The sequence below is a fragment of the Poecilia latipinna genome, unplaced genomic scaffold (genome assembly GCF_001443285.1).
Source record: "Poecilia latipinna isolate Pla-1442-1.1 unplaced genomic scaffold, P_latipinna-1.0 Scaffold3141, whole genome shotgun sequence".
Taxonomy (NCBI): Eukaryota; Metazoa; Chordata; class Actinopteri; order Cyprinodontiformes; family Poeciliidae; genus Poecilia; species Poecilia latipinna.
The window spans coordinates 15,522-38,056 of record NW_015115757.1 but is presented as its reverse complement, the minus strand read 5'-3'; the positions used below and the strand labels follow the sequence as shown (position 1 = coordinate 38,056).

Below are 22,535 nucleotides of genomic sequence, written 5' to 3'. Positions count from 1 at the left end.
TTTATTAAAAATTGTTTATTACTGAGCAGTTAAAATTAAAAAATAAAATACCACATCAAATTCATTTTTGCAGTTTAAATTTAATAAATGTTGTCCCTCACAAATAGTTTAAATTTACCCATTTTCCCCTCTATTGCAAAAATGTTTCTACAGCACAGATAAAGTCTTAATTGTGATTCTGATCACTAATTTTTCACTCAACACATAGAAACACATATAAAAGATAAATTAAAAATCTGAAATGTTTTGACAAAAGTTGTAATTAAAGCTTATTAACGCAACAAAATAATGCAAACTGTCATTTCTCTGAACAGTTATGGCAATTAAAAATTGTGTTTTATTTAAATATCTATTTTTCCTCTCCATTCTGAGATGACTGGGCAGAAACTGTGAAATAATTGTCCTTCCTGTTAATTGTCCTTCCTGTTTGCAGTTTGTGTCAAAGTGACAACAAAAAGAACCGAAAATGACGTGGCGATTGTGTGTGGGCGTCACAGCGTAGCCGTGATGCTAACGCCTCGACGGCCCCACATGCTTCTCAGTTACTGAAACTGATCTTCAAAAACCCAGCAGATCTGCAGGATGTCCAGCCAGCCGAAGCCCCGCAGGACGAGGCGTTTTCTGCTGTGAAGCCACACCCAAACAGGAAGGAGTCACCGAGAATAGAGTGGCCCTCCACCCAACCAGCTTCCCTTTCACTGACACACACTTCCTCTAAGTCTGTTTGTTTGCTTCATGTAAAGTTCTGCTCATTTTTCACCCAAAACTACAAAAAATAAACAACCTGGACGCAACAATAGAGGAGATTTCAACTCCTTGCTGTTAAATTGTGACATTTGGTCATTTTGATCTTGTTTTTTTCCCCAAATTAAATTATTCTGCTCCCTCCCACACAGCTCTCACCTTTTCTACAGGCGGCCCATCAGAGCAGAATAAATTACCGAGCTTCAAAGAGGTAAAATCATCAGCATGTCAATGATCCGGGCTCACCGATATTCACATGTTGCTAAGAGACCAGATGAATGAGCATCACTGGGTTTGTTTACTCTAACGAGTTTCTGCCTCATTTAAGCAGCCAATCAGAGGCGCAAGCAGCCAAACGAGAAGAAAGTCATTTGATGGAAAAATCCATCTTCAGGTGAACGTTGCGCCAGGTAAGAAGCTGAGTTTTATTCTCAGGAAATGTCTCAGATTAAACTCAGCACTGAAGTGAAGTTTGGCTCCCTCTGCTGCTGTGGAAACGGAGCAGAAAGAACGCCATGTGTCCAGATTAAAGAATACAAATTAAAATCACCAAAAAGGTTATTTTTTATCTACTCAACAATAAACTCAGCATAATCTATTTTAACTAAATAAATTATCAGATTTTGTGGTAACACTTTATTTGAAGGGGGTTGAATAAGACTGACATAACACCTGTCATGAACATGAATGAGCCTTCATGAATATTTATGACTTGTCATAAAGTGTCATTTAGTAAATTATGACACTTTTAATACAAAGTTGACATTATTCAAAAAGTCTTTGTTATGACAACTTGACATTAACCAGGAAATCATTACTGTTTTAACTTTACCTTTAATAACATAAAGTTACCTAATTTTTAAAGTGCAATCAGTAATACTTTTATAACAAATTTATATCAAGATCTTGATGAGTCATCAGGTTTACTTTAGAGTACAAGTCAGTGGACAGATGTGGAGAGTAGAAGAAAACCAAAAAGCTTGGAAAAGTTTATTACTTTGTGTGTTTTGGATGCTACTATTTTACCTTTAAAACAACAAAATATTGCTTTCTTCTGAAAAAACAGCCATCAAATTTTGATGTTCCGGAGTTCCTCAGGGCACTAACCTCGGCTCACTGTTACAGTAGGTTCATTGCTTTGTGGAGGACAATAACATATTTCAGTCTAGTTTGATTTGCTTGGTATTGATCTGCAGAAAGGAGTATTTTTTATTTAAAAGTTGTAGTTTTGTGCTGATTAATTCTGGTGCCCTCAATCGGCCCCCTGACCCCACATTGAACACCCTTACTTAACAAATGTGTGACCGAATTGTTAATTTCTCAACTTTGTATTAAGTTTCCAGGATCATTTTCAGATTTGCCTGAATCCTGTTTGTGACTAGCAGTTCAGTGGAAACTTTACAAAAACAAAACAAAAACGAAGGAAATGACCTAATTTAGCAGCTCATGCTGACACACGCTGGGATTTCCTCACCTCAGTGAAGCAGGATGACTTCCAGTTTCAACATGAAAACATTTCCCAATATCTTCTCCCTCGATGTTCACCTCAGGTCAGAAATGAATCCTGTGTGAAGACATTAGTTCCTCCCTAAAGCAGAACTAGATCACAGTGCTGTTAATGTTGTACACAACTCAAAATGTGCATTTTAAGTTTAATAATTATCTAGAATACACTTTATATCCAACTTTTGATCAATGTTTTGAAATGCAAAGTCATAGAAATGCATTTTCATGAAATACACATGCAATATTTCCACAAAAATTGCTTTTTGGTTGATAGGTTACAAGCTACACGTTTTTTGAATTAGCTTCCTGCAATAATCAAATGATTCATTCAAAAAAAAGTTACTTTTGTGGATATAAGCAATTTTTTACTACTGAACTTAAGGCATTTATTTATATAAACATTCTTTGGGGTTCAGCCAATCAGCGTTGAGGAAAATAAATTAGCTTCTTAGCATATCAGCTATTAGCATGTCATGTAGCATTGCGGTTACATATTTAGCTTCCCAAGCTGCGTTTAAAAAAATATTTCAGGAATGAAATATGAAAAAAAAACTGTAAATATTTTAATTTTTCACTTGTAAGCTCTAATAATTTTGACCTGCTAACAGTACTGACATGAATATTTTTATTTATAAACTCACTTTGCTTTTTGCCCTCTATGGAGCTAAAATAAATGTTTATCTTCAAACACCGACGTCTCGCTGCTATTTTAATCAGATATTCTTTCCGAGGTGTTTAGAAATTAATATTTGGAATGCTTTTTATTTGATAAAGTAACAGATTGCTAAAAAATAAAAAAGCCAAATAAGATTTCTTAGGCTCCTTTTTCCCTACATGTAATGCAGCCACCAGTGTTTTATTGCTACATAAGTGGCTCATTAATGCGTGTTTGTTTACGTAATCTGATTCAAACACAAATAAAACAGTCGGAGTACGTAGGCAGGCAGAAATGGACCTTTTTTTTATTTTTCTCGGGTGATAAACAACAGTGGATTGTCCTGACCAGACCAAACCGGATTAAACCGGTCTAGGCCAGACTAAAATAAGCGAGACACAGTAGAACCAAAGTCCAACCACAGCTTACCAGATCGAACCGGCCGGAACCGGTCCAAGGCAGCTGAACTCCCAGAACAGCCAACAGAAAATCGATACTTTGTTTTACTCTATGTAACCATGGCAACAGCCAGCATGGTCCAGTCGGGTCTGGTCAGAAGTAACCTGGTCCAGTAATCTCTCCTCTTTCTTGCTTCCTTCCCTCCTTGGATTGAAGAAGTCAAGGGCACGTCTACTTAATCAGAAGAACAACGGAGAAGCTGATTGGTCCACAAACAGTGAAGCCCCGCCCATCATTTCTGTCTCCCCCTCCTATTGGTTGCCTATATCATTTGCAAGGATTAGGGCGGGCCTTTCTCCCATTGGTCACCACAGCCTGAGGCAGAAAAGGCCGTTTCTCGTATATTTTCCTCCTATTGGTCCATTCAAATAACTCGCCAACTGTCAGTCACTCAGCAGCGGCCAATCAGGTTACAGTACCTGCAGAACTTTCTGGAATTATGTAGAAAAGAGAGAAAAGAAAAAAAAACGATGCACAGGGAGATCAGCCAATCATTTCAACTCATGGGAGGAGCTTCCAAATTTTTTTTTTTTCTAGGTTTCATTTTTTTAATCTTCGTTTTTTGTCCGTGTGAGCCGTCCGTCAGTCTCCGTCCATTTTTCCAAACGCAAAAATCAGTGCAATGCATCATGGAAACAATCGATCGCTAGGAGAGGGTGTATCACTACAACTTTGTGTGTGTGTGTGTGTGTTATGTTGGTATGGAAACATGCTGCGGGGTTAGCGCTCCAGCAGCGGGATGGTGCATCGTGTTAATTTGTTCTGTTCGTGTGTTTAGCTGGTGTCCATGGACTCCATGTTGGCGGAGCTGGAGTCTCTCTGGATGGAGTCAAAGATGGCCGCTAGCTCCTGATTGGACGAGATCTGGGACTGGAACTCTGACATCAGTGGCGACTTCTCGGCCTCTGGGATCGTCAGCAGTGCGACGACCGCTCGCATCGCCGACCGCTTCAGCTCGTCCTGCTTCTCAAACTCCTGTTTCACCGAGTTTGCCTTTACCTGCAGAGGGACGCCATTTTTATTCTGCTGGTAGGCGGCAGCTCATCTCATCCAACACAGCCCAATTCACTTTCTGTTTATGTCGCAGACATTTAAATTGACGTGGAAATTAATAATTTATCAATGTAGTTAGCTAAAATTCTCCAATGTAAAAGTTCAACAAATAGTCATAAACAGTGTAGTCCATTCCTGTTGAAAATATGTTTAATTATTTTATGTTTAAGTTGAATACAGTCCAAATCAGGGATGTTCAAAGTGTGGCACAGGGGCCAATTTGTGGCTCTTGAAATTATTATTTGGACCTTAAGTGGTAAAAATTTGGCCAACAAAACAGAAAACAACTGATGACCCCCCAAAAATTTGGAAATTGTATGCAGTTATATACAGATTTCATAAAAGTTTGTTTGTTGTTGAGAAAGTAAAAACAACAAAAATTGGAGTAAACTAATTTTTGCATTTTTAATTTGATGAATTTAAATTTGCCAGACACCTCTGGTCCAAAACATCTCAACTGAATCAAATCCAAGAATCAATGTAGCATCGACTACAGACAGGATGGATGAGGTTCAATTTGAGAAGAACCCAGGTGTGTTAGTAGCTGTACCTTTGTAGTGCAGGTGGCTCTGAGCGGCTCCACCAGTCTGTCCAGTCTCTGCAGCACAGCACTGGGACAAAGTGACGACAGTCTAGCCAGCATCAGGAAGGTCAGCATCTATCAGAACCAACGAGAATTCAACCATCACTTACTGGAACCGACCACAAATAAGAAAAAACACAAACAGGATGAAAACCCTTTGCTCTGGTTAATGAGGGATTAAATGATGAAGTATTTCCTTATTTTTTAAAACTGACACCAAAGTATAACTTCACAAGATGCTCAACATCCCAACATTTTTATTTTGTATTTTTCGTGTTGGAGTTCTCATAAAATTACCAATTTATTCTCCTGACATTACCACTTTATTCTGTTAATATTGTGGCATTCTCGTTTTATTTTGATTTTATTGTTGTAAGAGTTTATTCTTGTAAATTTTATGACTTTATTCTTATAATTAAACATAAAAAAAAAAAATCATAGCCTGGTCCTAATATTCCATCATGGAGTTGACCTGAATTCAATAAATAGAAGCTGTAAAACAAAATGGCCGCCCTAGGTGTACTGACATCACTGTGAACTATGGAAACCCCAGGGGGGAAAAATCCATATTTTTCAAAAATTAAACCTTCAAAAACCAAACCAAAGTACTGATTGGCCTGAGTAACAACTGAACCCAGACAGGTGTGGTTTCGGGTCGACAGACCCACCTTGATGTCATAGTGGTCCTTCAGCCCGTCCTCTACGTGGTTCAGGAAGGTGAAGATGTCCAGCCGGTCCAAGCAGCTGTCCAGCAGAGTGTACATGCACTCGAACGCAGCCTTCCTCAGGTCCAGCCCGTCGTCCACCGTGTGTTTGAAGGGACCCATCTCCACCTGCGCACAGCCAACAGTTGGTCAGCCACCTGGGCCTCACCCACCTGCAGGTCTCCGCCCAGCACCGGCTGTCCTCACCTCTCGGATCAGCTCCTTCCTCACTTTGGTCTCGTTGTAAAGATGCGGTAAAACTGAATCCAGCAGTTCTCGGATCAGGCTGGGTTTGTTGTGGGCAGCGGAGTTAAAGGTTACCAAGGCAACGCGGCGCACGTTCAGGTCCGGGTCTTCCAGCGTCTTCAGGAAATCACCTGGGAGAAAAAGCAACCAATGAGGGATAAGACTCTTAACCTACTGAAAATATTCAGTTCAACTTCTCAAGTAAAAACAGATGACCACTGAAATTAAAACGGTGCCAAAGTGTTTCAAGATGGCGGCTTGACCAGTTTCCATGGTTAAGATGCAACAAATCCCATAAAATAATGTATTTACTAGAAACACTATGGAACTTCCTTTCTTTAAAGTTCAAGTCTTAATAATAATTCATGAGAAAAATGGCTTAAACATAAAGAAATGTTGAGTTTAGGGTTGCAACTAACGATTATTTTAGTAATCTATTATTCTGATTAAATCGGATAAAAACTTTGGCACATACTGCAGATTTTACATGTAATCATTTAAGCTAAAAGATTAAAAATACATTAAATATGAAAAACAATTACATTCTTTATTAAATAAGAAAATGAAAATGTATTGCAGTGTTGACACTGTTAAAATTTGCTTTCAAAAGGAATAAAAATCCCACATATTTAGGATTAAAACAGGAATTACCTATGCAGTTCTTGAGCAGCGGGTCGATCGGCTGCGGCTGATCAGAGATGGTGAACTTTACCGCTGTTACCACGGAGCTCCTGGCATACGATGAGCCTACAGACACAACCAGATGAACGTCTGACTCCAACGCTACTGGTGTTGGTTATAGGGTGATTGTAGTTCTGCTGACCTGACAGCAGGTATCCCTTGAGGCGGGGCAGCAGGGTTTCCGAGTCGATCAGCGTCAGTTTGCCCAGACATTCAGCCACGACGTTCCTGGTCCCCTCCTCCTGACACTCGCAGTGTTTGAGCAGCAGAGACCAAACCGACTCCACGTAGGGCTTCAGGCCCGACACCGACGCCGAACCTGGACACACACATGTTAAAACCAAACACACACACACACACACACACACACACACTACCACAGGCCTTTCTAACATCATAGAATACAGATTTGTAAAGCAGAAGTGGAGCCTCCTGCATAACCAACAAGAACGCAGCAAGTTATTTCTGTAAGTCAACAACAAAACACTTGTCTTTTCCAGCAGCCATTGTATAGCAGTAAAACCTACTGAACAAATGTTCTGGAACTCAGTTTGGGTTGCTAGGTAACAAGTGGAACTCTGGTGAGGTTGCTAAGTAACAAGGTTGTACTTGCGACTGAACAATCTGGAGAGAGGTCTTAATTTACTAATACGTCTAGTGATAAACCAGCATCAGATCGCTGGGATTTAAATGCGGTGAATCTGATTATACGATAAACCGGCCTGCCATACACACAGAGCGTGAGCGGACGCTGTTTCTTACTGATGATTTCTTTGAGGGAGTGCAGCAGCAGGTACTGCCTCTTGGAGGAGGAGATCTCCTGCAGGACAAAGGGCAGATACTCCGGAAGATTCCCCACCGCGATGCTGCCGAGCGCGTAGGACGCCGCAGACTTCACCTGAGACACAGCGAGCCCGGGTCAGAGGTCAACTCACTTCACACACTCAAATATTACAAGTATGGTTGGGCGATAAATATCATTTTAAGGAAATGTGAGCAGCCATCTTGTTTTACAGCTTCTGTTTATTATGGTCAGGCTAAATTTTTTTAACAATAATAAAATCATAATATTGGGAAAATAAAGTAGAAACTTTAAAAGAACTCCAACATAAAAAATAAAATCAGGTGTTTTTGCATTATTACCATTATGTAACTTGAAAATGGTCTCAAAACAATATTATCGTTTATCGTGATAAATTCTGGGGCCATTAATCGTCCAGCTGTTAGCTTGTTAGCCTGTTCCAGCAGAAAACTGGTTGTGTTTACCTCTTCACTGGAGGAGGAGAACGCATCCAGGATGACGGTCTTGAGTTCTGGTTGGCCGCTGAGGTCCACATGGTGTCCCACCTCGCCCAATGAGAGCAGAGCTAGCAACCTGATGGAGTCAGTGGAGCGACTGTTCTTCACATCCTGGGAATCCGAAAGACAGAAATCAGATTTCACAAGCAGAACGTGGAATGATCTAAACTTCCTCCATGAGGTTTTATCGTCTCACCTGGATGAACTGCCCCACCACAGCTGGCCCCTCGTTGGGGCAGGCTCTGGTCAGAGCCGCCACGCATTTGGCGATGGAGCAGTACGCCTGTTTGTGAGGCAGGGCGGCGCTCTGACTGTACACTGGACCCGTCAGCATCCTCAGCAGGTCCATGTAACCCAAACCAGGGGTTTTAGTGGCGACCAGAGCCTGAGCAGAGTTAATAAACCCGTGATTATCACTAAGTTACAGTCAAAAGGTTCATTTGGTTCAGGATTTATCACTTAATTTTCATTATTCTGACTTACAGCCAACACAAATACTTTGGTCCCGTATCAGGTGAGAACGATACTTTGGTACCGTTCTCACCGGACGGCCAGGTGAGAGAAATGAGTGTGAACCTGGTAGAAGTCGAGCATGGCGGCGAGCGCTCCTCCCTGCAGCAGCGGCGACCGGACCAGCGCGATGAGCTGCTGCAGGATGTTTCCGCCGGCCAGCTGGCCCAGTGAGGACGGGTGCGTCACAGCCAGCGTGGACAGGAAGCTCAGCGCCATCTGAGACACGTGCATGTCACTCTCCGAGATGAGAGGCGGCAGCTCGGCCAGGACGGCGTCCACCATGACGGGCGTCACCGCGGAGCTGCAGGGCAGAAACAAGCTGTGAGGTGGGCGGAGCTCACGGCGGTGGGCGGGGCGCGCAGGTGTGGCGGCTACCTGTAGTTTCTGAGCAGGATGTCCAGAGCAGCCAGCGTGCAGAGCTTCAGGGCCCGCTGGTTCTTCCTGAGGAAGGAGGCGAGGATGGGAACAGCGTCAGGAAGAACGGGTCGAAGGTCGATTTTCAACGGAGAGCCGGCGATCAGCGTCAGAGCTGCAAACAAAACGTCAACGTTACGCCTGGTGGTAACGCTGCACAGTCCGTACCACCAACAGAAATGCAGTAATTGGTTTCTGGATGTAAGTGAACAACAAAACTCTTGTCTGTTCCAGCAGCCACTGTGCAGCACATATGGGGGTAAAACCAGCTGACCAGATGTGTGGAACTCAGATTGGACCCAAATGGAAGCACAAAAACGTGTAAAATGTGAATTTTAAAACACTGCTAGCTATAAGGTAGATAACCTATTTCCTCAATAATGTTGCAATGAATAATAATCGTCATAATTTAGTTCAAAGATTATAATTCAGTAGAAAACTGTGTACTAATTAGAGTTGAGCATTTTTTGAATTATCACTGAAGTGTTTCTTTTAGCTCATGTGTGAATTAGCTGATGCCCTCTGACCTTTGACCGTTGTCAGCCGTGTGATCTCGTTCTTCAGACGCTCCAGAAAGATCAGCAGTGTTCCTGGAAGCTCACTGGGCAGACGCTCACCTGCACAACGAAACCAGGTAGGAGCAAAAAAATCTCTTTCTTTTTTCTCATGTCACATCATGTGATTGACAGGCGGCCGTTACCTAGGTTACAGATGATCTGCCCCATACAGGAAATGGCTCGCTCTTTGACCTCCTGGTCAATGTCGGCGGCTTTCAGGCGTTTGATTGTGCAGGTGAAGAGGTCGTTGATGTAGGGGGAGGGGTCAAAGCTGTCCGAGCCTTCTGATTGGTTGTCTAGAGGTCTGATCACCTGGAGACCATAAACACGTCAATAAATCTGAGCCACCGAATCCGTTACAGTCGCTGGTTTGAATCCCACCTTGACGAGCTGCTGGGTGACTAGCAGAGCCTCTGAGGTGATCTTGTAAAAGGGGTCTCCCACGCAGGCCACCACGGGCGGCACGAGGGCGGGGACGTGGGCGTGGAAGGCGTGAGCGGGGTGCGTCACCATGATGACATGGAGGCAAGACAGAGCGTCGATCTTCAGGTTGGAGCTGCTGGATTTATCGTTCAGAGAGAAGATGATACCTGAGACATAAAAACCATCACAGGTTTAATACGCATTTTCTGCTGGAATGGACAGAAAACATGTTTGTTCTACTTTAGATCTGAATGTTTTTTATTATTTTGATACATCCAAGTATTTCCTACAGATTTTTTTGAATTAGCTTTTTTTAGTTTGTCCGATCAAACAAATTTACAGTTTTACTAACCCAACCTGATTGATTTGGGGTGTTTTCACACCTGATCGTCCTGTAGACGGGACCAAAATTGCAACATCTGTTACATTTTCAGCTGCTGCTGTTTTCTTTCTCACTGGACTGAGTCCCTTTGAGCAACCTATTCCCCTCCTGGCCTGTGGGGGGCGCTGTACCAAGAACCACTGAAGGAAAATGCAAAAACCTCTGAAGACACTGAGCACAACTTCCTTCTTCACCAAACAGAAACAAAAATGGAGCGGCGTCAGATTTTAGCAGTTGTAGAATTTCTTTTTTGTACACCAGCCATTTCTCCTGATAGTGCTAGTTAGCAAGTTTGTTTTGGTTGCATTTACCCAGAATGCCTGGCGTTGTAGTCCACTTCCTGCTTTTAGAGGAGTGTCCAATCCGCTTGGTGTTCATATTTGCATTCCAGAGTTCTTTGCAGCTGAACAGTGACCGAGGTTTTTAAGCAGACCACAGTTTGCTGTTTTGGTCTGATTAGCATTCAGACCTCACCAAACGAATTGGACTTTCTATGCAAATGAACTCCAGAAAGAAAATGACCCAAAACCTCATCAATGACTCGTCCAGAAGAAGTTTATGGAGTCGCTTCGTAACTAAATTAGATTTACCAGCTAAGATATCACTTTAAATATGCAGTTTATTCTCAAAAACTCTATTCTGAAAAATCCTCCCGAGTGATCATGTTGCAAATGCTGATGGTAAATTTTGCTGCCATTGGTGGCAGAACCATTTATTAGGTTTGGGGAGTGAATACTTTTTAATTTCACTGTAAACCTACAAGGTTTCTGTTTGCTTGTGGCACCGCATTACCTGGTATTAGTACTGGGATGTGCTGCGTCAGCGCTCCTGGGAGGACGTTGACCAGTTCGGTCAACATGTTGAAGCAACACTGCCGGGTTTTCACACTTTTCTCCTTCAGCTGTTTGTGAAGAGCTTTGACGATCATGGGCACCTGCACAGGGCGAGCAACATTAACAGAGAGAGAGAGAGAGTGCTATTTCCTGTCACCTGCTTCAGTCTGTTCGGGGGCGCAGGATGCTGATGGTTTCCTGTCACCGTGGGAACGGGCGAGAAAAACCAAGCAGCATCACAAAGTGAGCAACAGTGCCCCCTGCAGCACAGAAACCACACTGCAGACATTGTGGTCCAGTTAAAACATAAAATCTAGACTTTTTCTTACTAAGATTTTATTCTAAATTATGAAGAAATCAAAACTAAAGTGGATGTTGAATGTTTCAGTGTTATTTGCAGAGAGCTTTAAAACAAACAGAGGATTAGGGCCAGGCTAAGAAAACAAATTTAAATTACAAGAATAAAGTCATGGCATCGCAAGAAAAAAAGTCGTACGACAGTAGTTTGGAATAATACGAGACAAAGTTGTCATAAAGTCATGATATCACCAGACTAAAGTTATAATAATAAAAGTCATACGACAAAAAAATAATTTTCATTAAAAAAATGAGTTAAAATGAAAAAGTATAATATCTTGTAACGTTATACTTTAGAAGATTTTACTTGGTTTTGATTTTACAAATAAGAAAATACTCCATCTTTTAACACATCAGCATCTAATTATTATTTTGTGTTTATTCTGCTAATATATTGACTTTATACTCTTAAATAAAAAAGGAAATTTAAAAAATCTCTTTATTTTGACCCTATGGTTCTGTTGTAGATACACGGCCCAGTCCAGATAGATGATAAAAATTAAAACAAAGTTGAACTTGACGGCGCCATCTAGAGGGAAGAAACTGAATTCCCAGTTTAATTAGGAATCATCACTGAAGAGGAAATAATTATATGATAGATTACTGTCCCTCTCAAAGGCATCCTGACCTTTTACACATTTTCTCATGTTAAAACAACAAACTTCAAAGCATTTTATTGAGATTTCATGCACCAGCCAACAAAGTCGAGCATAACGAGTCGCCTGCCTTGTTTTTCCCACCTGACTCTGCAGCATCGTTAGCGGCGTCTCGCCCTGCTCCATGGCGTCCGGGTCGGCCAGCCAGCTCTGAGCCGGCCTGGTCTGTTTCAGCAGCGACAGGTAGGCATGGAAAACGTCCGCCTTCACGTTCTCCTCCCTCTCCTGAACACACAGGAAGCAGACGGCCGTCACCGCCGGGAACCGAATATCACTGGACCCGACACGCGCCACCGCTACGCATCGAGTCCGGAGAGAGATCCAATAACGCAAAGAATCTGGAAACTAACCAACTTGCTCTACGGTTGCCTAGCAACAACCTGCTGGGTAACAAGCAGTTTCAAGTTCCGCCCCCTCCCCCCTCCCCCCCAACTTGTGTTACCTAGCAACGAGTAACTTCCACAGCAGAGAAAGTTTTACTGCTATTCTTCGTAACTGCCTAAAAATAAAAAACGATGTGAAGAAAAAAACTGGATAAAACAGGAAGTAACGCCATTTCAGGTATTTAAAATAAAATAACTAATCAATTATTGATATCAAAACGCTGATATCATGACAAGTTGTTCAGCTCAGGGCTAAAAACATAAAACTGTAACGGACCGAATGTTCGGTTCTGTGTAGTAAATGTATTTACCACAAAGTACTTTTGATCTTGGCTCTAATGCAAAATCTTAGTACACTTTAAATAAGACAAAACTCACAGATAACCTTTCAGCAAGATTAGGAAATTGATTTAAGTCAGTAATTCCTTAATATTAGCTTAACAATCAAATATGATAGAATATTTCATAAAGTATTTAAACTATGTCTCCAACAGGGGCAATTATGTAAAATTTAACTGTCCAATATAAAAGAGAAATCTGCTTAGTTCCATCTTTCATCTCGACAAAAAACAGTTTATAGATTTATTTTATGGAGAATATATATTTTACACGCAAAACATTAGCAATTTTCTCAGCTTTAATTTTACAGAAATCTGATAAGAAATAAGGACATTATAATGGTTTTTGTAACAGGTTCCAGCTCGTCCTGCGTTAGAAGTGGCTGGTTTTGTGAACATGACTCTGTGTAGTAATGGCGTCTGCAGGCCTGCGTTGCTAGCGCTAGTGGCTAATAGCTGCTGTCCTGTCCAGTGATAAATGTTCATGTCAGAAAGGTTCAGCGGCAGTAACGGGATGTTTGAAGTTACCTTGAAGCGGCAGACGAGTGCAGGCGAAACGGAGCGGTAAAACTCCGGCAGCATCTCGTGGCGCGTTGAAACGACGGCGTCCAGACATTTGGCCGCCGCCCTGCGGACCTTCCAGCTCATGTCGTCGTCGTCGCTGTATTCATCATCACTACCTGGACAGGCATGAGGAAAAACAAGCTCAACTAAAGCCCAGAGCTGGGCGAAAAATTTATTTTATTGATTGATCAAATTTTTGGTTTTTGAAGATTTAACTTTCTGAAAATCTGGATTTGTTTTTTTCTCACCACTGCATTCATTGGGTTTCGATAGATGAGCTACGGAAACCCAAGGAACGCATTGACGGAAAAGAAAATCCAGATTTTCTCAAAAATTCTCCTGGCATGGCCTGGAAAAATCTCAAATTTTAAAATTAATCTAAAACATTTAAAAGAAAATATTTTTACTTTTGAAACTTTGAGATCAATCTAGAAAATTTATGAGATTTTTTAAAGAACATTTTTGATTTTTCAACAAACTCAGAAATGTCCAAGTTTTTTCTAGAAAATGTCTGTTTTTCTAGCAAATTTTAGACTTTTCAAGTACAGCAATTTCCCAAGTTTTTTCTGGAAATTTTCTGAAATTAATCTAAAAATTTTGGCAGAAATTTGCACCCTTTACCCTTTATTTTTATTGATAATTCCTCTAATATGCTCCCGCAGTCGTATAACTTACAGGCCTCTTTTTGAAAATATTTTCTATCATTTGTAATTTGTGTTTTAGAAAAGAAATCAGATTGTATTTTAAGCCGTATCGTCCAGTTCTACTGAAACCGCTCCAGTTTCTCCAGGTTGGTTCCAACATGGCGGCGGCGATGAAAACATTCGTTACCCTGGTAGTCTTCATCGTTCTGCTCAGCGTCCATGGCGTTATCGTCCTCGTCTTCATCGTCAAAGTTGTAGTTGGGGTCGTAGGTCAAGTAGCGGAGGCAGATGGAGATGATGGTTGGAACGTGGGGATAAACTTCTTTGGGACACCTGCAGAGAGACGAGTTAAGCCAACAGAAGAAGAAGAAGAGCTGCCGCGCCGCGCTCTACCTCCTGACGAAGGACTCGAAGGCCTGGATGCAGTACTCTCTCAGCTCGTCGTCGTCGACGTTGCAGAACTTCACCACCAGAGGGATGATCTTCTCCAGGTACTCCCCTGAACAGACAGGTCAAAGGTCAGCTCTGCGTCCGGTCAGAACGGTCGGACTCTCCGGGCTGCGTCTCACCGATGCGGTGTCCCGCCTGCCGGCTGATGGCAGCCGTGCACTGGATATAGGTGCGCGTGGTGGACATGTTGTCGTTCCGGCCCAGCTCCGTCAGCAGATGCTCGATCAGGTCGATGAAGACCAGGTTCCCGCACGACATCACCAGGTGGCCCAGAGCCATGATGGTCCTCTGGAAACAGGAAGAAAACACGGTCAAGAGGAATTCATGGCAGCGGATTTAACGTGAGGTTCCTGAATGCACCTTTCTGACCGCCAGCCGGGGAGAAGTGAGCTGAGGCAGCAAGCAGCTGAGGATGGAGGGATGGAAATTCACCAGCAGACCGCCTTGTCTGGAAAAACAACAAGTTTGATCACCTAAAGCAACATCAGGGGCACATTTCTGCCATTCACTTTGATTATTACGGCGCACAGCCAATCAACACACAGGAAATTAGACAAATAAAAACATATTTTTAACACAAAAATGTGGACATGGTGAAAAGGATGTTGATGTTCTGTAATATGAGCATAATGCACATTAATCTCACAGTAAATTCAAACATTTTTAAGGTAAGTTTTCAAAAAATTTTCAAACATACAAATTAACTAAAAAAAAGACAGTTTTTAATTCACTAATTTACAGTAGTACATTGGCCATAAAGTCACTTTTATCTTTAAAATATATTTTTTTATTGATCTGGTGAAATTATCTCATTTTAAATTGAAAGCTGAAATGTTTTTAATTTTAACTTTACTGAAATAAATTAGCTTGTTTTTATACTCTTTATTTTTGTATTTTTCTGAACCGTCTTATTGCTCAAATATACAAATAAACTTGATTGTTTGTTTATTTGATTGATTTTGATGACATCATCAAGAACCTTCTCAGTGGATTCTGGTTCCTTTACGTTCCTGCGGCTCTGAGCTGCATCCAGGTGTTTCCTTACCTGCACAACATGTCCGCCATGATGTCCAGCGCCTCCAGCTGCACCGACACGTCTTCCTGTTTGGCGATGGCGCTCGTCAGGCGGCCCGTTATCTTCTTACAAACACTGGCAGCTAAAGCAGAGCCTGGAACACGGACAAGGTAAACAAGACTCGTATTAAAGTAAATTATATCATTTTATTGGCAAAAGACAGAAAATGAAGATTATTATTATTATTATTATTAGGAATAGTTTTAGCGTCATGTTTACCGCTGGAGGCCGGCGGTAACTCTCCGATGACGGTTTTGAGGCCGATGGAGGAAATGTCTCGCAGCTGTTCTTTGTCTGACAGCATGTTTGTGCACAGAGTGTCCACGATCGTCTCCACCTGATACTCCTTCACTTTGCTGACCAGCGGCCCCAGGCTGGCGAATCAAACGCACCCACAGTTACCCACAGCAATTAAAAAAAACAGATGCTTTTTTTTTTTTTTTTACCATTTGACAGCCAGGTTCTGAACTTCTCCGTTTTTGTCTTCCAACAGTTTCAAGATCATTCTCACCACCTGTCATTAATCACAATTAATAGATCGATTAGTCCAGAAACTAAAGCGTTCACAGAGGATTTCAACCGTACGAACTGACCTTCCTCTCGCTGTCGTCGTCCAGTTTGATCGAGTCTTTCTGAAGTTCTGACATCAGGTCGTTTGTGGCCATAAACCTAAAACCAAAAACAAGTTCAATTGTTTATTCCCAGGGTTCAAAGGTCAAAGATTCAAATTTTTTACACAAAATCTAAAAATAAAGTAAGATAAATGGAGTCAAAAAGCTAAAACCTGTTACAGCCTGCTGATTCGGGTGTTAGGATGGCCTAGTCAAAGTCCAAACACACATCTGAGGCCAGAATTAATGTTTACAGCTGTTTGCCATCCAATCTGACTAAACTTGAGCTGCTTTATAAAGAACGAGCAACAATTTCACTGACAATAAAACAGTTAAAAATGTGCACATTCTGCAGATTTTTTATTTAACCTCTGAAACTTTTACATGCAATTTTAGAAATATATTAAAAGGTACAAATACATAATTAAACTCCTCTTTTAAATAAGAAAATAAACATTTTATTTGCTTAATTCCTTTAGTGAATTTGAACTGGATGAAGCTAAAACTGCCACTTGAGGAGTTGCTTTGAATAAGTTATTTTATAAGCAAATTGGGTTTTTGGAGTCTGAATACAGTAGTTAGTTGATTGATTAATCAATCATTATAATAGTCATACTCTAGATGTCCAAACATGTTACAAAGGATTTTCAGATGGACCTTCAGCAAAAACAAAAGCATGCCACACTTTTCAGATCTTCTCTTATTTTCTGTTTTGCTCTACTTTGTGTTGATCCATCACTCTTCCAAGCTTTTTATTTTTTATTTATCTTGGTAAAGAATTAAATGAATGAGATTAAGTTTCTGTTTTCTGCACCAACGTTTTGAACGCTGAGAGGAAAACCTGATCAGGGCAGCTGGAGATTCAGAACTCAAATTATTTTTCTTTTTAGCTCCAGGAATGAACTCGGTGGCATCGGGAAAACAATCAGTCTTTATGCAGAAACCTTAAGAAAAACATAAAACACCAACAAAAATGATGACAGATCTCCTCTGTCTGCTTCAAATCCAGATCAAAGAAATCTAAAGTTGGTTTTTTATTAACTTCTTCATTGGAGCCTCCTTCCTTTTTTTTTTTTTTGCTATTAATCCAAATCCTTTAATGCTAAATGAGATCTGCTGACAGCGAGTCCAATCCAATAATCACGCTTCCCTCTGCGCCACATCCTGCATGCATGGCGACTCATTTGCATATGTTTGACAGCGACGCAGCAAAGCTTTAAGAAGATCATTTGTGAAGACTCCAGCAGCGACACTCCACCTAAAAAAAGACATTTCCTCTCCTGCTGAGCATCCGCTGATTTGGTATTAAAGCGCTCCGATAAGAACGACTCTTCAGCTCCGCTCAGCCGAGGTCACGAGCAATTTCCACAGCGAGCGCGGCCGAGGCGCATTTCTTCACAGATTTATGGGACAGAAGCGGCTGCTGTCGAAGCGATGGAGCCGATAACGTCGCCTTGGAGCTTCTCACCAAACAAGCGGCTTTGCTCCCAGAGTTTGATGAGATTTTAGGAGTTTCACTGCTGCAACTGCGTCTGTTTAATGTTTCAGCTGAAACATCAAGCAAATGAACCACAACAAAGTCAACTAATTACCAACAAACTCATCTTATATCACACAAAACAACTTTTTGTCCAATTATAAGAAATTTATTTTATAGACTATCACAATTCTTGGGAATTCTGAATTGTTTCTAGATACTTAATAATCAACTTTAATCTGCTGAAGTCTTTGTAAAACTATATTTAGAATAATTCTTTGTTTTATTTATTTTAAAAAGCCATTTGTTTAAGAAACCCTGAAGAAAAGAACCACAGTGTAACAACATAGTCAATATTTAGCAACAACTTATTTTCTAACACACAAAAACTTTTTGTCCAAACGTAGGAAATAATTATTCTGCAGAAAATCACAATTCTTACTGCTAGGAATTCACAATCGACTCAAAATGTTTAAAAATCGACTTTGGTTTGCTTAATTTCTTGTAAAATTATATTTAGAATAATTCTTCGATTTTTTTATTTAACAAAAAGTCATGCAGCTGAGCTAACTTCAAACTAATAATTTAAGTTACATAAATTTCTGCACAAACATATTTTTGTTAAAATATAACCTGATGGAATTTGATGCAGTATGAAACAATATAGAATTGTATTAAAAATATTCTATTTACATGTCTTTTCTTATTGTCAATCACATGATTAACAATTAAATTTTAAACTGTTTAAATAGAAAAATTGGTTTCTGAATTGAATCGTGATCCTAAAAAGGTAAACATAAAATACATTTTAACACCTGTTGACTTGTTTTAACAGCATAAAAATTACATTTAAATTATTTTATTTATTTTGATATTTGAGGAGAACCCGACAGCCCAACAAGTCAATAATAATAAATGACAGACTAAAGCTACCCTAACATCTTTATTTTCTGTGAAATAGTGTATGATCGGTGATCGCTTCGCAGCCTATCTCCTCTTTCCTTCACACTGCGCAAGCGCGCGGCAACAAGTCCTGTCGTGTGGAACTTTAACGCTCTGAGTGAACGGAGACGTTTGCGTGTTGCGGCGGAAAAATCAGGTTGAAGCACGTCAAAATGCATCAACACAACGAATCTAATATGACATTTAAAAAACGAGTTTGTTTTTTTAAACGGAGTTTGGCTACATTGAAGCTCAAAGCAGCGATCCGGAGCGATCAGAAAGCGGGTAAAGCAACGCAAAATATTCACCCGGATCAGTATGACGGTCAGAAAGCTAAGCAAATAACCTGAAAAACAATTTAAGTCAACGATCTGGCGGTCCAACAGCCGGTTCTGCTCCCGCTGTTGGACCGCCGCTACGCGCTGCTGGTAGTCATATTTTACAGACGTAGCGCCGTTTCTGTTCCACCTGCAGTGAACTCTCACTCTGCTTAAAGCTGCAGCAGGTAACAAATAAAAACATATTTTGCATATGTATTAAAAGCGTTTCAGAGATTTTTTTTTCTCTGAAAAAAAAATCGATCTCCTCTGCCTCCTCCTGGGATTCTGCAGAATTACTCTGCTCACTCAGAAAGATCAGAGCCAGAACAAAACAATGTCATGCTCTCAGGAAGTTTTGATTTAGTAACTCAAGATTGTTTATTTTGATGCAACCTGCATTTGACTTTAAATGAATGTTTCCTTTTTTACTTGACACTATTTGATATAGGCAGTGCTGAGAGATTTATTTGACTCATGTATAATTTAGGCTGTTAAGAACCTCACTGTTAAATATTGTTTTACTGATTGCAAGTTTTTCAGTTGTATTTTGACTGAATGGCTGCTATATTGTGCCTGCTAGTATTTTGCATGTTTTATGTCTAAATTATGTGAATTTATTGCTAGACCATTTTTTTTTATTTTGCCAGATCACTTAGTATCATTTATACCTAAAGCAAAAAATTAACAGTCAACCCAGGTGATCGGTAGAGATCGATGATCGGCAGAGATCGGCCTCATGGATGATCGGTATCGGAATCGGCAGAAAAAACCTGATCGGAGCATCCCTAATATAAACCCATCATAAATATCAAACAACAAGGACTGCACAAAAATGTGTTATGATATTATTACTGAAAACTGAACACTTGTGTATTTTTTACCATTTCATGACATCTCATCCACTTTGAGTTTTAGAATCTTAGCCACTAAAAATCTACATGTTAAAGCCAATTAAGAGTCCGTCCTGGTCAAATGTATTCAGCGTCTGATTTTCTGAACTTGAAATCCCATATCCATTCAGATGTTGCATCCCTGTATTGACCTGCAATTTCAATACGCCAACTATGATACGTCGTGCAGCTCTATCCAACTAAATATTCTCTACCAGCATGCTCTGATTAGCATGTGATAACAACTGCGATTTAGTATCCAACAGAGCAATGAATCTCCAGTAACAGTCAGTCTTGGAACAAACCTGAATAGGCCTCTGACTGAAGAATGTAACAGCCTAGTAACGGTTATGATAACATCTAATTGACGATATTCTACATTAGCATGTCAAAAGCTTTATCCGCTCCTGTTTAAATCTCTGTCTGGTCATATAGTTAGAAAGATGTTAGAGTAGGGGATAAGATCCTTTACGATCAATGGAAGGGATGGTTGGGACTTCCCACTTTTCTCACACAGCTCTACCAAGTTTAAAATCCTTGTTTTGTGTCATAAACTCCAGACTATAAATTTCTCTCCTCCTCTATACAGCACCTGAGAAGTTGCCAGGAAGCTACCAACTACCCATAATGCATCCCTGTGTGATGATGTCTTCAGGGATTCCCGGTGAGCTAGTCAGGTAAGTGTTCAGAGGAGTAAGTGTGACAGAAGTGTCAGAAAATGAGTTGGAATACCCCAGATGTCAGGTCCCTGAGCAACACTGGATACTAAATACAATATGGCCACCTCCTGTATGTGACACAGTGACTGCTGCAGAAACAAATATCTTATCTGAACCCTAGTGGACCTCTCTCTCATTAAATCCGTCATCCATAGACAAAACTGTTCCACCTCTGTCAGAAAACAAGCTGGACAGCGTCTGAATGCCCCAAACCAACACAAGCCATGTTTACTGTGTTGCTAATGGTAGTTAGCATCGCTTCTGATCACAACTTCACGGTTAAATCCAACCGGCTTCGGGTCGGAACACGGTTTCGTTGGAGGTGACGTCATCCCCGGACCTGAGTTCGGGGTTCAGACCCAGCTGTAGTGCAGCAGAACCTCAGTTCTGCTGCATGACTGAAGTTGGTGGCAACCATCTAGCAGGCGGGCTAGCTGCTAACCAACGGCCGTTAACCAGCAGTTCAGCTGTCTGTTAACCAGTATCTGCAGCTGGTTAAAACCTTAACGACCCGATCGTTACCCTGATAACCAGCAGCTGGCAGCAAAACACCGGCTGTCACATCAAATCTAACCCGAGGATCAGGCCTAACTACCAGGCTAACGGGTGACGATGATCAGACAGGTGGAAGCTAGCAGCTAGCACATTAGCCTCGGGCCTTACTAAGGCTGCACTGCGTTTAACCAACAACAGCAGCGGGTTTAACAGGAACCTAGAACCGACCCATAAGGCGGAACCACTTGTGCCGATTTTACCTGAAATCTTTGTCGCTGGATGTCATTTTCTCCAGCAGGTTGGAGATGTGGTACGAGGCGCTCGCCATGTCGGTGCTGTTAGCTGTTAGCCTCCCGCTAGCACACTGCGCTCAGTGAGAGTTCCTGCGAGCCCCGCTGCGTGTCTCTGCGTGTTTCTGTGTGTGCGTGATTTTTTTTAGGACTAAAAGGGTGTGTTGTTGCTGCTGAAGCCACCGTCCTCTCCGTCTACAGCGACTGTCGCATCCCGGGGCGCGGAGTTTGTTTGAATGGAGCAGCCGTTTCTCTCTGCAGAGGGGCGGAGTGATCAGGGATGGACGCAGCGGGGTCGAAGGTCACGGCTCCCACATTTTGTTGCTGTTAAAAACAGTGCTGTATTTGCAGGAGGCAGGATTGACGATGGTTTTCTTACCTGGTTTTTCTATTTTTAGCAAAAATATAATTAATCGGATTGTTTTAACCTGATTACTAATATTAGAGGCAGAGCTAAGGACTTGGAATCGAGTCAAACTCAATTCGCAAGTTTATTGAGTTTAAACTTGAGTGAATAAATCAAAAGACTTGGACTTTCACACTGGTGGTGGCTTTTGATGTGGACAATAATAGTGCCAGTTGCTCAGAGTGGCATTAGAGAAAGTGAAGCATAAAGTATGGCGTTATATTCCTGTCAAAAATCCAAGGAGCGTGTTTCGAAATTACAACCACCATTTATTAGTTGAGATGGTGCATAGCTATTTGCTTTTTTGATTAATGTAAGCACTGTAGTTATTTCTTAATAAGTTCCCAGTTGTTTTGGCTGGAATGTGAAATCATACACAAACCCTAGATAAAGAATATAACCATCAGTTCTTCTTTTAACAGTTTTTTTTGTTTTGTTTTTACAAATACATTGTGCTATTAAAAAAAATCTCATGCGGCATAGTTTTGAACATATCTGTTAAAAGATGTTTAGCAATATTTTGAAACCAGATAAAGTGTTGGTATCCCGTACATTGTAGCAACAATGTACGGGATACCAGTGTTGCCAAAAATGTGTTGCATTGTGCTGGGTGATGGACAAAGTGCAACATATTCTAGAATAGAGAACACTCCACAATGTTTTCACTGAAATCAAAATTCAAAGTATTTCCTTCACTTTCAACAGAAAACACTTGCCAAATACAAGATTTCACTCCCTCAAACTCTTTACTGTCATTTCCTTCACCAGGCTGCTGTTCTCGTGGATGAAAAACATTTTTTCTACCTTCCACTTCATTTTCATTCACATGCTTGAATAGATCACATAGTTGTGTAAGCCATAATGTA

General features: G+C 41.0%; 1 protein-coding gene across 2 annotated transcripts; it reads right to left on the bottom strand.

Annotated features, from left to right (window-relative positions):
- Positions 1-4,132: 4,132 nt before the first annotated feature.
- Positions 4,133-21,553, bottom strand: cand1 (cullin-associated and neddylation-dissociated 1). Of its 2 annotated transcripts, none has more exons than XM_015022918.1 (26): positions 21,234-21,553; positions 16,113-16,188; positions 15,966-16,033; positions 15,739-15,893; positions 15,490-15,613; positions 14,805-14,892; positions 14,564-14,732; positions 14,388-14,493; positions 14,182-14,327; positions 13,315-13,466; positions 12,150-12,290; positions 11,012-11,153; positions 9,796-10,004; positions 9,558-9,726; positions 9,385-9,474; positions 8,819-8,972; positions 8,507-8,744; positions 8,127-8,315; positions 7,898-8,041; positions 7,394-7,529; positions 6,774-6,950; positions 6,602-6,697; positions 5,912-6,081; positions 5,669-5,833; positions 4,968-5,075; positions 4,133-4,363 (listed from the first exon to the last, which is right to left on the bottom strand). In XM_015022918.1, the coding sequence occupies exons 1-26, from the start codon at positions 21,299-21,301 to the stop codon at positions 4,139-4,141; spliced, it is 3,705 nt and encodes a 1,234-aa protein (XP_014878404.1). In that variant the 5' UTR covers positions 21,302-21,553; the 3' UTR covers positions 4,133-4,138. The 2 variants fall into 2 exon arrangements, with proteins under 2 accessions (XP_014878404.1, XP_014878405.1); XM_015022919.1 differs by lacking the exon at positions 21,234-21,553 and adding an exon at positions 20,589-20,760.
- Positions 21,554-22,535: the final 982 nt, after the last annotated feature.